The 17,882-nt window shown below is 49.8% G+C and overlaps 1 protein-coding gene across 1 annotated transcript in view; it reads right to left on the bottom strand.

Annotated features, from left to right (window-relative positions):
• The window catches only part of LOC121163973 (nebulin related anchoring protein), a 63,643-nt gene that overhangs the window by 1,343 nt on the left and 44,418 nt on the right, over positions 1 to 17,882 (bottom strand). The window contains 10 exon segments of the mRNA XM_040991782.1: positions 353 to 664; positions 1,917 to 2,024; positions 5,209 to 5,313; positions 6,410 to 6,508; positions 7,189 to 7,293; positions 12,418 to 12,729; positions 13,601 to 13,708; positions 14,019 to 14,123; positions 15,777 to 15,875; positions 17,303 to 17,407. Of these exon segments, the coding sequence (XP_040847716.1) occupies positions 353 to 664; positions 1,917 to 2,024; positions 5,209 to 5,313; positions 6,410 to 6,508; positions 7,189 to 7,293; positions 12,418 to 12,729; positions 13,601 to 13,708; positions 14,019 to 14,123; positions 15,777 to 15,875; positions 17,303 to 17,407 (1,458 nt within the window).

Genomic DNA, 17,882 nt, shown 5'->3' with positions numbered 1-17,882 from the left:
ACTTCCCAGGTCTGCCACTTATCTGCTGGGTGATATTAAGGTAACTTCTCTGAACCTCAGGTGTCTCGTCTGTAAAATGGGGCTGTAAAATCTGTAACTGAGGTTATAGCAAAGCCTACAGGACAGGAGATTTGGCAAGCATTTGACACAAATCCTGATACCCCAGCAGTGATTTCAGAAATGGTGGTGACTGTTATTAGTCCTCCTGCTGCTGAAGAATTATGTGGCATAGATTTCGCCTCAGCCCAGCTCCCCAAAGAAGGTTCCACGGAACAACAAGAGTAGAGCCAGCTCTTTGGAAGAGGCACCAGGGAAAGGCCTCAGGGAGGGGAGGCAAGGCAAGGCTGCTCACATCGCTCTGTAGCTGGTGGGCCCTCTGCGCATGCTTCAGGCCCAGATGCTCTGGGTCACTTGTGGGCTGGGGCAGGGGCTGTCTGTAACGCACATCGCTGGCGAGGAGCTGGCTCCTCTTGGCCTGCAGAAAGCCTGGCTGGTCTGCACGGCTGTGGAACTGGAACCGACTCCGGGCGAAGTCCTTCTTGTATTCATTGTCACTCTGAATTCTGCCAGCGTAGAGGAAATGCTTCATCCTTGGGTCATCACGGACGCTGCGGTACCCAATTTGCAAGCCCCGGTCCCGCAAGAAGGCCTCTTTATACCGGAACTGGAAGTCAGAGGAGCAGAGAGGGATCACAAGAGCCCATGTCCTCCCTGCCCCTAAGCTAGTTTCCCTGGAGGAGGCATCTCCTGGCATCTCCTGCCAGGAAGCTCATCAGTGGATTAGAGGCATACCATCTAGATTCAGGTAGACCCAGGCGTGTGACTTCGGTCAGTTAACGGGTCTCTCTGAGCCTCAGGTTTCCTATGTGAGAGACGGGGTCACGAATCTCTACTCCATGGAACACGGGCAGGATCTCCCGAGACGGGGCTGGACCTCGTGCCCACCAAGTGGGAGCTGTTAGCACTGTGGCTGCTGTGGTTAATGTCCCATAGCTTTGAAGGCTGTAGTGCAATGCTCTTCAACCTAGTGAGGGATTTGCTTCATTTTGCTTTTGATTTTTAAATACCCAACGTACTAGAGAACAAGGTAGCCCTACTATGGGCACTCAATAACATCCCAAACTGGCCTTTATCTCACTCGACACAATGAGTAACCACATACTTGGATATCTCAGTGACTACCGATTAAAGGCCTGACTGTGTACAAGCCCTTGACTTTCTTACTCATCACACCAAAGTCTAGCTAGAAGCCACTCGGGGGTGACTGTGTGAAGGTGTGAGGACTGATTTTCTTGTTAATGGCACCACTCTCATCAGAACCCGTGGCTACCTTTTCTGAACACCGTGTGTGAACCAAACACCATGTACCATTTATCCTCATTCCAATCAGTTCCAGGAGACAGCTGATCAATGTCTACTGTATAAATGTAGAAATCCAAGATCATAGAATTTTAAAAAACTTCCCCAAGATGAAAATAGCCAAGTGGACAAGTCAGGATTTGAACCAAACCAGTCTAAGGGAAAAACTCTCAAATACCCAACTTACACTTTCCACACTCTTACACTGCAGATCAGCTGCAAGAAGTCCCTAAATTAAACATTGACAAACCAATCACATGGATATTGACTCCAAGGTGCTCACACATTGCTTTTAAGAGAGCCTCTCTTAAGACAGAAGAAGTAGGGCTATCATTCTCCCAATCCCAAATTGCTTGCAAAAAGCCAAGAAAATAGGGTCTTTTTTTCTTTCCTTCAAAATACATGTTCATTTCTGGGGCAGAGGGAGGAACAACTTCCACAGGTTCTGTGGTTTGCCTTTTCCACAAACCCCAAGTGAATCCTATCAGTGATAGAAGCAGACAGGGAGAGAGAGAGAGAGAGAGAGAGAGAGAGAGAGAGAGAGCGAGCACTCTTACATCACTGGCAATCTCCCTGGATGCCCGGGCCGTCTGGAACGGGATGGCATCCAGCCTGAAGTCATAGCCACCAGCTCGGATCTGCTCCCATGAGTTTCTGTAGACTTTCTGGATGAGGAAAAGAAAAACAGAGTGAGCAGGGACACTCCTGCTGCCCACATACTGCTTGTTCCTGCGTAGTCCTCTCTTCATGGAGTCCCAGGATGTTATAGCCCATGGCCCCATGTGCATCCCGAAGACTCCTCGGCTCTGAAATGGCTGGGTCTGGCCGAGAAGGGCTTTGTACTTGTGGGGCGCACAGTCTGGACATCTGGCTTGTTTGCTGCCTGCTGTGGGTAGCAGAGATCCCTGCCTCATCCCTTCCTGTCTTGGCTCTCACCTGCAGTATTCCAGGCGTGCAGCTCCCAGGTGCCACACTCAAAGTTTCAGAACCCAGTTTCTTCCTAGCTGTGGAGAGTGCTGCCCCTCAGGGCTTGACAGCCCTGCATGTGTTAGCTGCACTGACTTCCTGGGGGCCCCTTGGCCTGGCTTTGATGCCATGTCCCACATCGTCACTGTGAGGCACGCTGCATCTCACACACGCCCCTGGAGCCTGCACGGAGGGAAGCGCCTTCACCTGAATTAGATTTATTGTCAAGAACCTGACCGAGTACCTGACCCATGTGTTTCATATCTTCCTCTTTCATTTTTTCCCTTTTCAAGTTGTTCCCACACCCCCTCTGGGAGTCTGTAATCATATCCTCTTAGTCCTCAGGTAGGCCCACATCACCGAGAGAGGCGTCACAATCTTCTGTAGCTCATTTTTTTTTTTCAAGATAAGGGAATGGCTCCATGAAAGGAGTCCTCTGGCGATCCCAGTGGAAGGCTCTCCTTTATTCAAGCGCAGAGAAGGGAGCCAGCAGGGGAGGCACATCACCAGAAGATGACAAAGTGACAGCCCCAGACCGCGGCGGTCGCTCGCTCGTTCCATGAGCTACAGCGGGTCAGGAGGCCCTTAAGAACTTTACTTTTGTCACCTGGCAATGGAGGTCAAGGCTGGCGCTCTGTTCCACACAGGTTTGGGGGGATGAAGCCAAGGAGGAGTGGAAGATGAAAAGCACAGCGGCTCACCCCATCCCACACTGGGCCTGGAACTAGAGGGGCCCACCGAGAGCCTGGAGCATGCAGGCTGGAACTTGCTTCTTTCTGCCACGGTCCTCCATCACCTTTGCCTTTGCCTATGGTTCCAACATCCAAGCCCGTCGACCCAAACTCCAAATCCCTACAGTATCTGACACCTTGCAAGTGCAGAACCCATGCCTGCGGAGTGACCACCTAGTGGATAAATCCCAGAGTCAGAATGATTGTGCTTCCTGAGTCACTGTTGAGTTTCGCAGCTAAGACTGAAGGCTGCAGAAAGATGATGTTCAGGTGAAGACAAACCAGCAATCCCTTCAGCCTCACTTTCCATGTGGGTGGCCCTACAAATATTAGCGTAGTAAATGGAGTCAAAACCCTCTCTGCTCTCTGTAAGGAACACACGGGCCTTGCTAAGAAGAAAGCCCACAGGAAATCTGAGTTCAGTTAATGACAGCAAGCTTCGCCACACCCGACGCCAACATCACTCTGCATTGGCGTCTGAGGACCCTAACTATCCCACCTCTCATGATCCACCCAGAGCATGTAGCCCAGATTGGGGTTCTCCCCAAGGTGCTGGGTCCCCTTCTCCCACGACTTCTCCCTGTACACTATTTGCTTGATTGTGATCACTTCCTCCCCGAGTTTTTGTATTCTGTTGAGGTTTCTGCCTTGCCACTGGGAGCCTTTAGATTCCATAGGCTCTTTGATTCGGAACCCTGGGTGTTCCTCTTCTTTATCACAGTGGGCACAGTTTTGTCCTCATCCTCACACATTAGAGTCATTTGATTTTGAGTTATTTCGGCTGCCTTACACATCTCAATGGCTTTCTTTGCCCAGGAAGGTCACTTTGCCTCCACATCTTCCTCACAGAGCACTTGATCCAATTGTGCGTATTCTACACGCCCCCGAAGAAGTACTCTTCAAAAGGGGTTCACAAGTTACCCGCGTGCCCCGGCAGCTAATTTCAGCTCTGGGACTCTACAAACTGGCATCCCTTGTGTGAATGAAGACATGCTTGTGACCAACCCCCAGGTGCCTGTCCTTAAGTCTGGCTCCCAACAGACTGCCTGGCTGCACCCAGTTTCCACTGGCCTGGGCCTCCAATAGATGCCCCCATGGAGGCCTTGCCTTCCCCCATCCTTGGAGCATTAATGAGGTGGATGCTTTGTGCCAGCTCGCACAAGGCAGGGAGGCCCTGCTTCCCCAGATGGAGGTCAGCCCACCAGAACTGCTGTTCTAAAATTATCCCTTGCGCGTCCCTCCAAAACATCAAATGGTCATAATAACTCATATTTACAAAGCACCATTGCATTCACTGCGTGGGATCCTACAGGGCTTTACAAATGCAACAAACTAATACACACGCTAACTAGAAGGCGCCTCTTGCCAACCCCTGCGAGGCAGCCACCTCCAGAGTGAATGGTAGCAGCTGTTGATCTGCACGGAGCCCCAGGACACAATGGCCAGGCCAGAGAGGGAAGAATGGCCAGGCTCTGGGAGGCCCCACACTGCCCCAGGCCGACACACTCAGCCTGTGTTATTCTGATCTGACGGAGCCTTTTGATTCTGCCGCCTCTCTACCTGTTATCCGGGGATCACAGCTTTGCTGGCTGAGCGGCCGCCTATTCTATTACAACTGGGGGCCTCCATCCCCTGCTAACAAGAAGCTTGGGCTTAGGAGGCAGCGTCTTGGTTATGCACGCAAAGGGCACACGTCGGGGAACACTGAAGGGTTGGAGAATACAGGGCCTCGCACAAAAGAGCCAGCTGCAGTTGCACAGGGTAGACCAGATGACAGCATCTTTGCAAACCACAGGGTAAGACAACAGTATCTCTTCTCTGTTGAGTGGCTAAGGAGGGGGAGTCTGGGGAAATATCTGGAGCAGGTGCCAGGGACCACCTCCAACAGTTACCCAGCACATGACTGAGGTCTTAGGTGCTTAAGCCCAGATTCTTACTGCTAGCAGAAACCTTGGTCAATCTCAACCTCATTCCTCTTTTACAAATGAAGATTCCAACGCCCACTGAGGAAGGTGCTACAAGTCACACAGTTTGTCCACTCTCAACCTAGTGTGCACTCTGCTGCAAGTCCTCCTTCCTAGGACCTGGAAAGAAAATTCACTTTGGACACAGATCATTTTTAGGCACACACATGACCCACCAGTTCACTTACGTCACTCAGGTGCAGCGCATTGAGGCGGGCACGGGCAAAATCCGGGTGGTCAGGAACCAGGGTGTATCTGTGCAAGGATTCGGCATCCCCTGACCTGTACAGACGCTGGAAGGGAGATGGGAGAGTGGCAGTCACTGAACCCCAGGGGACACACAGCTCCATCCCTCCCCAACCCTCTGAGGAGAAGGGCATCCATGTGGCCGGGGTGAGGCCAACATCCTAGACGTGTGACTGTTTCAGAGTCTCTCTGTGACTGAGGATCAGAGCTGTGGTTTTATTTTGTTTTTAATTTGCAATGAGACATAGCTTCGATGTCTCTGCTGAGCATTAGTCTTAACTGTGAAAAAAAATAATACACACAGCAAGTAAGACCTTTTGATTGCCAACTACATTGACTCGTGTTCAAGAACCTGAGCATTTCATGGTCCACCCTGTCCCAGGAAGACAGAATTTTGAAATTCAAGCTTTATTCAGGTTGCTACTTTGAGAACAGCTATTAAAGGGTTGCAAATAATTTTTTTTTGGCAGAGGACATTCTATGATAATACAATCTGTTCCCAAATTCTATTTGGGCATTTGTGAATGCAAACCAGTCACCTGCAACAGAATTTGAGCTCTCTGAGGATGGGGCTGCTTTGTCACTGTGGATGAAGAATTGAATCCCGTGACAACTTCAGGAAAGAAAGATTTGACTTCCTATATCTCAAGATGAACACAGGCAGGAGGAAATGAGGCTAAGCTATACAGAGAGTAAAAGGGGGAAGAAGTTTTGAATGTAGCTTTGCCAGCTGGGTTACAGTGATATCTTATTTCTATCGTTACTTATCAACCAGTAAGAGGGATCTGATCCACAGTCTATTTTTATTGATCAAGATCAAACCATAATCAAGGCATTGCTTGGGCACTTACTATATTCTTGGTACCTGCCTGAGTATTCTGTGCTTTTCTTTACGGAACCCTCACTGAACTTGCCTAATCTGATGGAAGGGCCACCACTCTCACACTTCTCCCCATGTTCCCTGTACCATTCAAGTAATGGAGGTGAGAAAAGATGAAACAAGTGGGTCCACAGTGTCTAGGCAGTAGGCAAGGGTATGCATGCACATCTTCCTAGAGCCTGGATCCTTGAGCTCTGCCTTGCCCAGTGAGCAGCACGCAGTACCCTGTGCAGGCCTAGGATGTGTGATGAGAAAGCACCTACCTCATTGCAGTGCATGTAGCTGTTTTTGGCATGAACCAAGTCTGGGGAATCAACCACCGTGGTGAACTTAATACTATCTGGTTTTTTACGGTATTTGGTCTGTAAGAGGAAGACAGAGATTCCCATGACACAAAACAGCAGGCATGTCTCCAGGTGCAGCTTCAGCCCACCTCCTGAGCGCCAAAGGTGCCAACGGCATGAATGAAAAATAAGTCCCACTTCTGGGCAGGCACCTAATAATCCAGAGGAGGGAGAGATGTGAGCTCCTCTCTGACCCAGCACACTCTACAGACATTGACTCTTAAAGGAAGAGGCTAGCAAATGCTACGGGATTTTGTAAAGGGGAGAGAGATCCAATGACCCCTGCTTGGATCCTGTCCAAAGAGTTCCTGTGACTAAGAATCTGAAGAAAGTCGTGCTACCCTCACGTCCAAGGTAATGCAGCTGTCCTGTGCAACTTCTACCACCATCTGAAATGAGATGGCTCCTGAACACTGTGAGTGATTCTTCCTCCTCTCCAGAAAAACAACCATACATACCTTATTGACCAAGAACCTTCTCCTACATCAATGCCTTCCCTTCCTTACCAGTGAATTCCCTGAGCGGCAAGTCCCATTTCGTCTTAGAATTTGTCAACAAGTAGTCCCAGAAAACCACATGGATCACAGCCACCCCAGAGCTGTGCTCTCTCTGGGTCTCCACTCCATAAACAGGTTCCCTCTTCCCAAGGAAAAGCTGGGCTACCCTGGTTGGGCCTGGCAGGAGCAGATGGGTGGTACCTCACTGATGAGTTCTGCAGCCTTCTTTGCACCTTCTATTTGTGGGGATCTCAGCGCCAGCCATCCTGTTCCCTTCATGTTCATCAGGTCTGACTTGTAGCGCCACTGCAGGAAGAAAATCAGGGGCATCAATCAGGACAGTGCCTGAAACGATTAGAGCATTTCTAGAGATCCTTGATGGATGCTAGTGTCTGTAATGGCGCTTCATCACAAAGACTCAACGTCTTCATTGGGAGTGTATGCTGCATACCAGCAAGTCAGTTCCAATGTGTGCATTCTGTCAAGGAATTAGATCACAGATCATGTCCATGATACAAGAAAGTCCTGCCAGGATACAGGCAAGATTCAAGCCACCTGCCCGGAGCCAAGCATCCACCAGGATTATTTACCCCTTCCCACCAGTGAGGCAAATTGACCCCTGCTAGACAGACACAGTCTCCACGCTGCCCAGGAACGAAGGGGGTCCTGAACACCAGATCAGATCTGCTGTGGCCCAGAGCAAATCCCTTTGCCAAAATGAAACTCAGGTTCCCTGGGATAACTGAAGATCCTAACAACAGCGCTCTTTTCACAAAAACACCTGAGACAAGATTCAGGGACCACGACTCTTCAAATTAGCTTGTTGTTCCTTTGGCAGTGGTAGGAGAGGGGACATGGGACAGTGACTGCAGGACTGACCACACAACCACCTCAAAGAGCGAGGGGACCCTTTTAGCTGATGCCTGCCTCAGTTTACTTGCTCTCCCAGTTTCTCCTTATGATTTGCTTGCACAGCAAACAAACGGGCTAAGCCTTGGCTGCTTCTTTCCGTTTAAAGGCTCAGAAGATGAAGACCACAGAGCCCTTGGCAGGAGATAACAATGACTGGCACTTTAAGGCAACACCAGGTCTGATTATCAGCCCCATGCAAGGTGAAATCACACTGCCCTTGCCCGGCCGTTACCCCATGCCCTACGAGGAAACGGCTGCCTGGCTGCTTCTCTGTTCTTTCTAGAAACTCTAAAAGGTAGAAGAAACCTCTCCAAGGAAATCGAAACTTTGGATCTAAACGAAGTTGATGGCATTTCTCTAATTTAGATATAAGCTCTGCCGTAACGCAAAATATCACTCCAGATATCAGCCTCTGCGCGTTTTTAGCTCTCTTTCATTTCAGCATTCGCAGCGTCCCTCACAGCTGGCCTCAAAGAGGGTCCGTTTCTGATCTACTGTCTGCCGGTTAATGCCCCTGTGCAAATTCCACTCCGCTTTCCGACTGGTGAAGGGAGACATCACTCAGGCTCGGGAGCAGGCTTCAAAACCCCGTGTCAGTCAGATTGCTTTTCATACCGCGATCTTTCAGTCTACACCGGCAAAGCTTTTGCCTTCGACTCTGATAAAGAACAGAGAAAATTGGATAAATTTCTAAGTTGGAGAGAATAATCCTACAGGGCCTCTTCACAGCCAGGCCTTGCTCCTTTCATAAGCGAGATGAAGTGGGGAGCGCTCTTTCAACTTGCCTTTTGTTGAGCTGAACAGTACGATCGCAGGTAAGTCAGAAAGCAAGATGCAGGTTCCCCAAAGATCTGACTGCGCCTCAGATTCTCTCATAAATGGATTGTCTATTGATATCTCAGCTCCCAGCCCCGCTTTGACTATTCACACAGACCCTAAAAACAACACACCTGCCCTCGGCTTCCGGATGAAAGCAAGGGAGAGGGGAGGCGAGTCAAGACGAATCAGCTACCCATAGCTGGTCGGGAAGGATCATTCTAAGATTAGGAAGGACCTTGCACATGCACAGGTGAAGGCTGCCACCCCCGATGGCAGCCATACTCTTCTCCTGACAGCACTAGGTTCACACCTGGGGTGCCCTGGCACCCCCGTTTCTGGGGCGCCATGCTGCAAATGCCTAAGCCCCAGCCTTCAGTCCCTGAGTTCTCACTGCTGTAAGAACACTGTAAACAACAGCACATAGGACATGTCGGAGGGAAGGGACGCGTGTGCCAGCTTAATAAGAAGCATACAATCCCTTGAGTGGGACAGGACTTGCTCTGGACTCATCAGCTCACTCAGGGCTCCCCAGACCTGCAAAGACAGAGTTCTTCCTCTCATCCACTGACCATCTGGGGAGGAGTTCAAACGAGGGCTCCGATTCTCAGGAGACCTGGGAGCTGTCACCTCACACTGGACACTGTACAGAGGATAGACTCGGGAGCCAGAGCACCTCCTGTGTTCATAATCCATCCACATGGGGATGCCAGAGAGTCCCAGCCAGAGAGCAGAGACCAGAGCTGGGAGCCCCACTTCCAGCCCTTGCCAGCTGTGTGCTCTAGAGCAACCCATTTTCCTAGCAGAATGTGGCCATGCACAAGTGACTTAGACTAGTGGTGCCACACTTTCACATCTGTCAACACAGAATGATGTGAGTACCTACTGATATATTAAATGGAATCATTTGTGCAAGCTTACTGACACCAATGCCCAGATAAGTATCCTGTGATTTTAGCTGTGATGAAGTTGGTGTTTCTGATGGGGAAACTGAAGCCCACTGGATTTCCGCCCAAGGTCACACAAATGCAAAAGGTGGGGACAGAGTGGTCCCCAGGATAGGCCAGGAGTATGCTTTGCGGGGTTGCAGCCCCTGCAAGAGGTGCACAGCTGAGTGCTGGACCCAAGCTGGCTTCGGGCATGGTGAGGGCAACTGTAGCCTTGGAGAGTTCAGCCTTCAGGGGTAAGGGTCTCTTGGCCCTCTCTGGCATGACCTAACCCAAAGATTTCTTTCTGGTCTAGATGGGTGAAGACAGGAAAAGCAACTGCAGCTGGGGCCTGATCAGTGGAGTGATGGCTCAGTAGAGGAAAACTCTAGGCAGTTTCTGTTTCTGGGTCACCATAATCAAATCTGGTGACATTGAGTTTCTGTCAGAATCAGCTGGATATTTGGGGACATACTCTTCATAGTCCTTGGAATCCAGCCTCCACCCCCAAATTAAATAAATTTGTAGTTTAAAAATAATACACACAGAAGGCATAATAAGGCCATTAAAGCTGAAACAATAATGGTTTAGCCATCAAAAATTGAATACATATCCTGTTGTGACAATGTCAGTACAAGAATGCCATCTTCCATTTCATGGGAGAAACTCTCTTTTATAGTTTGTATGCCTCCTATTTCTTAATTGTTAAAATCTCCTTTCTTTTCCAAATGAGCAGAGGCACACATGGTTGCTTGAGGTTAGTGTTGGGTTTTCTCTTTTTCCTCAATTAGTAACATGAAGATCCGGCAGGATGTTGACGCTGGCATCTAGAAAAACAGTTTCCTGTAAAGTCCGAAAAATCTGAACTCGTGTACCCACCTGACCTCTACGCTTTTCTAAAGGTGAAGTGATGGCTTCCACAGCCAGCCAGCTGGGCTGCATACCCACCCTTCTGCCTCTAGCTCAGCCTCCCTCTCCTCTCCCCAAGATGGAGACAGGCCACTGGCCCTGGGGTCCTTGTGGGATAACAGAGAGCCAGGCCTTGAGCCTTTCTTGTGGGTCCCTGGAATGCTCAGCAGCAAGTGGAAGGGCTGTATGAAGGGAAAACTGAGCAGGTGCTTCAGTAACCAAATCCCCTTTGCGGAGCCCAGATAAACCCACGCAGGCCACATTCTACTGAGAGAGTCATTTCCAACAAAGAGTGATGAAAAATTAGTGTCGCTAAGTTAGTGAAATAAGCACATGATAGATAATTATAGGCTTATAGCACCTCATTTGTTGCCTGATATAACTAAAAGAAGTGTAGGCAGCCAGAGTTGGGTGTTCGGGTGCCTGGAGCATACGAAGGCAACTAGTATTCACCAAGCATTTCTACGGCCCCAGGTCACACGCCGAGTGCTTTCTATAGAACCACTCTCAGTTAGGAACTTGATTTTCAGCTGGGAGGGAGTAATTTTGCCCCTTTCCCGGCATATTTGGCAATCCGGGGGTGCATGTTTTGGCTGCCACATTGGAAGGCACTCTGAGAGTGTAACAACAGAGACCAGAGATGTTGCTCATTATCTTGCAGTGCATAGGACAAGCCCCAACAGCAAACAATTCTTCCACCTACAAGTCAAAGGTGCTGAAGTTGGGGAACCTGCTGCAGATGTTAGGGTTAAAGTGACAGCTGTGGGCCACTCTCTAAATAAGAGCATCTTCCTACAGGAGTTGCCATAGAGCTAGCCCTGCCATTCTGTCCTCCCAGCTATTTGCTATAATCACATTGTCATTGTTACCAGGTCCCGTGTCATCCTTGCTGTGTTCAAGCCCTGGAGGGGGAGGTGACTTGTCACCTTGTTCTCACAGCCAGTGGTAGAGGAGCTGCGGATAAAACCTCCAGGATCTGACCCCAGCACCTTGCAACGCCACTACATGGTGCCCTGGTCTGGGAAAGGACCTCCCTTTTCTACTCCTGGACTAAGTGGCAAGATGTCTCTTCTCTGGGCTTTATTCATGACAGCAGGATGAGTTCTGGAGCCAGCCCTGCTTTGGGACTTTCCACATTCCCTGAAATAGAAATTGCAACTGTTCCTGCCCCCTCCCATCCCACCAGAACACTGCAGCTAGGATAAAACAATGGGAACTGGTCCGTGGGTGTCAGCCACGGTTCCAGTATTCTTATTCATACCATCACTTGTATACGGCCTACACCCTGATTCTTCACTTGCCCGCACTCTCTGACGGGAACTCTTAGGATGCCTCCCTCACTTAGTGGTTTTACTCTACACTCATTTATACCACAGCAGCACCTGCTCAGGCCCTTGGCCTTTGAACTTGCTTTTGTGCTTGCCTAGGGTGTTCTGTCCTCCTCTGTGATCTTTGAACCTCAGCTCAAATGTCCTATTTTCAATGACAGTTACCCTGGTGGCTTATTTCAATTTGCACAGATACGTGAGCGCACACACACACACACACACACACACACACTCCTTCCCACTTCTCTGTCCTATCTGTCTCTGTCTCTGTACCATGTTGATCACACTCTGACAGCCACACACTTCGTGGCCATGCTTTATCTCTCTCCCAGCTAACAGAAGTCCGTGGGCATGTAACTTGGGTGAATCTTTCTGTTGACAACTGTACTTCCAGGGCAAGGAACAGCGCCTGGTGACAAGCAAGTGCTCAGAAAGCACTGAGTGATTGAATGAATCATCCCCACTGGGAGGATACAGACTAAACAAGGTGGGTAGGAGGGGGCAGACTCATCTGGCCTGGGTCCCCCGAGGGCCCTTACCTCACTCTGCAGGGCATGGGCTCTCTTGGCCCAGGCCATCTTTAGATCCTCAGGCAGTGCTGTGAATTCATGGCACTGTATGCGGTAGTCGTGGTCACTGGCCAGGGCCTGGGCCTTCCGGGCGTGGACCAAATGCATCATGTCCATGGGGAGGTGGCACTGGGCTTGGCTGCTGGTCGCCTCTCTTCTGTACTGGAGCTCGCTCTGCAGCTGGCCCATCCGCCGGCAGTGCTGCAGCCGGGGGTCTTCATGGACATTCTGGATTCCAATGAACTTTCCCCGCTCCTTCACAAAATCGTGTCTGTAGAGGAACTGTTACGGAGGAACCTCTGCTCAGGGGCTGGCCTCTGGCCTGTTCCAATGCCCTCTGTGCATTTTCAGTGCAAACCCTTGAAAGATCACCTACTTCGCTAATAGGTGGTGAGCATATGGGAAACCACAGTGAGGTGGCCCATGAGCACACCTTCCTCTGTGGGTGGTGGTGGTGGGGTGAACAATTAAAACACTGCTCCATTCTTCCCACCTCATTAAAATCCCAGCTTCAGAACCCACATAGAGGCCCCACTCCCCTTATGTGTCCTATGGCCAAAAGCGATTTATCAAAAAGGGTAAAAGAGAAACGTGTGCTTTGTCTGTTCACACTTGGCAAAACATTAAACCCCAAAGACAAGATCCATGTATTTGAAGTCCACGTTTTCTGTGATTTGTTTGTGGGAAAGAGAAAGTCACCTTCATATCCCAAAGCTATGGATGCTATCAACAGAACCGCTGAGATGCAGCCGGCAAGTCCTAACACCAACACAGGGAACTGCAGAGCGCTGGGAGGGAGGAGCGCTACATTTGTCTTGCAATTTTTCACTTTCTAGTTCTGGGTAGAGCTAGCAGCACAGGCCCTTTGTGCACTACCAGGAGACTGTTGCCCAGACATTGATCGCTATTAGAAATAAGTTGCCATTTCCTTTCTGCTGGAGACCTTTGCCTGAGTTCAGCCTCTGATGCGCATGGCGTCTTGCCTCCCTTCTGCCTGGCAAAGGTCTCGTTCACATCTAATGTATTCTGCAAGTGACATCCTGTCTCACATGGTTACAGACTCACTTTCATCCAGGAGAATCAGCCACAGATATTGTTTTACATGAAGCTAACAGAAATTAGGCAAGATGGAAGGTCATCTCATTCCACTCACATCGCTGACTATGTCTCCAGAGGCCCGGGCAGCCTGGAAGGGGAGCGCCTGCGTTGTCAACTTGTAGCCTTGAGCACGAAGATTGTGCCAAGACTCCTTGTATTTCACCTAAAGAGGAAACATGTGTAGATCTTCCTTTAAAAATAAAGCAACACACGAATCAACATGCAAAGGCTTATCCTGTCATGGGCAGCCAGACATGGAGCAAATCTCATGGGCACCCACCCGTAGCAGGCTCCCTGGGACACAGAAGCACTCAGCACCTGGTGAACGGGCACATTTAACATGGCCATGTGAAAACATGCATTTTCAAAGGCCTCTGTAAAGGCCAGCTGGAGGTCACTGTTCATTCCCTTCATGGAAACGCACATGTGTGCATCTGGAGCACACTTGAACTTAAGCAATGAGGAAGGCTTACGTCACTCAGGTTGGCTGCATTGGCCTTTGCCCGGATCAACTCGGGCAAGCCCAGGGTCATCGTGTACTGGTGTCTCATGTCTTCTCCAGCAGCTTTATAGAGGCGCTGGGGCCAAAAACAAAGATAAGGAGGTCAGCACTGTGCATCCCCGCCACCATACCCCTTCCAGAAGCCCCTCTTTGGCAGTGAGGGAACCACATTAGGAAAAGGCTATTTGCTGCATCACCAATAGCACCTTCAGCCTGATGAAGATGTTTCTTTGAATAAAGACAGTCATTCATAAGTCAACTTGATTGATGGAACAGGAAAAAGAATTGCCATCTACTTGGCTAAGAGAAGAAGAAACAGAAATAGAAGATTCTACACCCGCATCATACTCTTTTGCCTTTGAGGACATAGCACAAAGGCAATACTAGGAGAGCTGGGAGTGGCTCTGCCTGGTGAAAGGGGGTTCCCTCCCTGAACTCCAATCTGCACTCTTTACTGGACCCAGAGACCCTTTCCATGGTGTCTTCCCCTGAAAAGCACCAGCTCTCGCGAGGAGACGCAGGTGTGCAGCTGCTGACTTCTCCAAGACACCCCAGAGGGCATGGTTATCCCGTGGCACCTGACTTTCAAAGTGAGTAGGAAAGGTGGAATAGAAATTAAGCAGTGTCACTAAACCAGATCATCGGTTCTGTTTCTTTGAACTGCCTTAGCCCTGGCTGCTGCTTCTTCCCTCCCAACTTGGGTAAGGATGGGAACTAACAAAATAAGTGGGAAAATCTGAACTGACATCTGAAAGAGTAGATGGGAAATGCTAAAGAGTCAAGATGATTGATTCTGCACGTGTCAGTCTTGCCTATTCAAATCTATCAGGCAGCCATTTGGCGGGGTGAGCATTTGGTTCAGCAGTGAAGGTGCCAGTTGGAACATCTGCGTCCCCCCCCCGTCAAAGCTCCCACCTCCAGTCCTGGCTCCTCTACTTCTAGCTTTCTGCTAATGCATCCTGGGAGAAAGCAGGCGAAGACCTGAGTGTTTGGGTCCCTGCCTACCCACAGGGGAGGCCGTGATTGGGTTCTGGACGCCTGGCTTTGGCCCGACCCAGCCTCAGCCACTGCAGACATTTGGGTGGTGAACCAGCAGTTGGGAAAATCTCTCTTTCTCTGCCCTTCAAATAAAAAGAAACTGAAAAACAAAACAGGTAGTTCTACTAAGAAGTAGAACGAATAATCTTGGGATAGCTTTGTGGAATGGGAATTCTTCCTTTGTGTCTTCCCTCTGCTAGAGACTACTAAAATGTGAATTGGGTAAAGGGTGAGTGAGGAAAAAAAAAATCTAGACATCTGACTCACACCATCCTTTGTAACTGCTGTGGACAGCCACAACTTAGGGGAAGGGCTGTCCTATAATGTGAAATCATCTAGGGCAGGCATTTGGCATAGTGTTTAAGGCACTGTTTGGGACCCCAGTACCCCCATATCAGAATGTCTGGGCTCAAATTTCATAGGTGTTCCCAATTCCAGCTCCTAGGACTCATGCAAGGAGCATGTTAAGTGGATTCAGAGGTTCGTGGGCTGCTGCTGTGGCTGGCCGGGGCCTCAGCCCCCCACTTTCCTCTGGAATGGGCTCAGGTTCCAGGTGATGCCCCCTGTCTTTTCCATACCTCCATACAAGTCCCCAACTGCTCTCCCGACCCTAGCCACAAAACACTCATGCAAGTTTTGCACAACTCCTTGGTTTTTAAAAAGCCTCTCCAAAGCCATCAGTAGACGTTACCTCATTTGTGATCTGGTTGGTGAATTTTGCATGCAGAAGGTCGGGAGTGTCTGTCACGGCTGTGTGTTTGAACGACCAGGGATGCTGACGGTATTTACTCTGAAGAAAAGCAGGTGATTGTATCAGGCACACGCCAGAGGAAGAACTATGTGTCACGTCCTAGCTGTGAAGCCTCACTTTGCGAAGGTTCTTGGGGGACCCTCGAAATCCAGTCAGCCACCTGCTTTTGGGACCTCAGAGCTCCCTGGGCTGATGGAGCAGGAGGAAGGTAGGCCCATGGTGGAATGAGATGCTCATGGGGGAAAGGGAAACTGGGCCTTTACTGTGAACATGAACTTGGAGGTTACTAGCCTTGACAGTACATGCACATGAACACACATACACGGACATGCCTGCACCCCACCCTATAAGACTAGGAACACAGCGGCAATGGGGACTGGGCCACTGCATGTTTTATACTCTATACTGGGTCCTGCTACACCACACTGGGCAGAACTTGGGGTTTGCGAAAGTCTTCACAGAGCAGATGTTGTCTCAGCATGCCTAGCAAGTCCATCTGATGACTCTGGCAGGACACTGAACACTCCCAGCCACCCCAGGGCCTCCCATCAGAAGTCCTGTGACCCTCACACAGTAAAATGATTGCTGAGTGACATGTTCCAGAGCACTTGGAACTCTAGGATGTCCTTTTGTTCTCTAAGATATTATCTCCAACCATTTCACTTATAGCTGCCAGTGAGGCACAGCTTAGAACTGCGCATGCTCACCAGATAAGCAATAACAAACAGGGGAAGTAGAATTTATCCACTCAATTAGTTGAGATGCAGAGGTTCCGAGAGGGTAAGTCATCAGTTTGAGATCACAGAGCAAAGGAGTGCTGTCCTGGAACTTCACTTTCTCCTTGAGGCTCCAATGGCCACTCTCAGAAGGAGCAGAAATTGTGTACATCTGATGAGCCAATGAATGATTCTGAAGGGTCAATACAGGTCCGATATATCTGTTTTAACTGTAGTCTACATTAACTGGAGAATCCAGGGAGCAAATGACCATGCTGGGCAACTGCCCTAGAGGTTAAGATTCCTGTTAAGCTGCTCAAGGACATGGTCAACATGTCTGGCCAGCCACCTGCCCCTCTGCTTCCTGCTAATGCAGACCCTAACAGGTCGTGGTGATGGCTCCAGGAACTGGGTTGCTGATATATAAGACCTGGACTGAGTTTCCAACCCTTAGCGTCTGATCTGACTAGTCCTACCCGATGCTGGCATCTGGGGAGTGAAGCATCCAATGGGTTATTTTTTCTCTCTCTCTCTCACTTGCAACTAAACAATTTTTCCATTAAAAAAAAAAGGAGGAGGAAAAGAAGCCAGGTCAGACTTCAGTTTAGGCCAAGAGTGGCCCCTGCTAACAACAGGTGAACACACCCAGCTGATTTTCGCAGAAAGAAAGAAGCTGGGTGTGGAGGAACAGCCCCTCTCTTTCAGGGGAACACACAGGACCCCCTGTGTTCACAAAGAGTCCCCAGGTACCTCACTGATGAGCTCTGATGCTTTCTTCCTGCCTTCAATCTCCACTGTGCCAGGAACGACACAGGCCACGCCCCGCATGAAGTTCAGGTCCGACCGGTACAGATTCTGCAAAGAGGAAAGCAAGCAAATCAGGAGGAAAAAGCAAAACCAGAGACCTGCAGGGAGTGTGGGAAGCAGAGCCCCAGCCACACCGGTCTCCCCAGATGATGCTGAGCTTCTAGGCAGATGCCCACCAGCCAAGGTGGAGCCGCAGGAAGGAAGAAAAGAATTCTGCAGTCCCTTGTCTCAGAGTGGTTATCACAGAGAGGCTAGGTGGGTTTTTACTTTGATGTGGGTTATCAAAAATAAATGCTGGACTGGAGTGTGGTTTTAAACAGCCCTACTGGTCTTTGTGAGCAGAACCCAAGAGCCACAGGGCAGCACTCAGCAACCATGGGGTGAATCTGAAACCATCTGGCAAAGGTCTGTCTGCAGTCATGAGAAGGGGGCATGTGTGTGTCCCCTGAGTGATCTGGGGTTGACAGTTGAAACAGTCCCCAGATCCACTGCCCTCCTGCCACCCTGAGTGCGTTGCCTTCCA

Source organism: Ochotona curzoniae, unplaced genomic scaffold (assembly GCF_017591425.1).
Source record: "Ochotona curzoniae isolate NIBS_2020 unplaced genomic scaffold, NIBS_Ocur_1.0 contig_66, whole genome shotgun sequence".
Classification (NCBI taxonomy): domain Eukaryota; kingdom Metazoa; phylum Chordata; class Mammalia; order Lagomorpha; family Ochotonidae; genus Ochotona; species Ochotona curzoniae.
The sequence above is the reverse complement of the archived record's forward strand: the minus strand, read 5'-3'. Positions and strand labels throughout refer to the sequence as shown.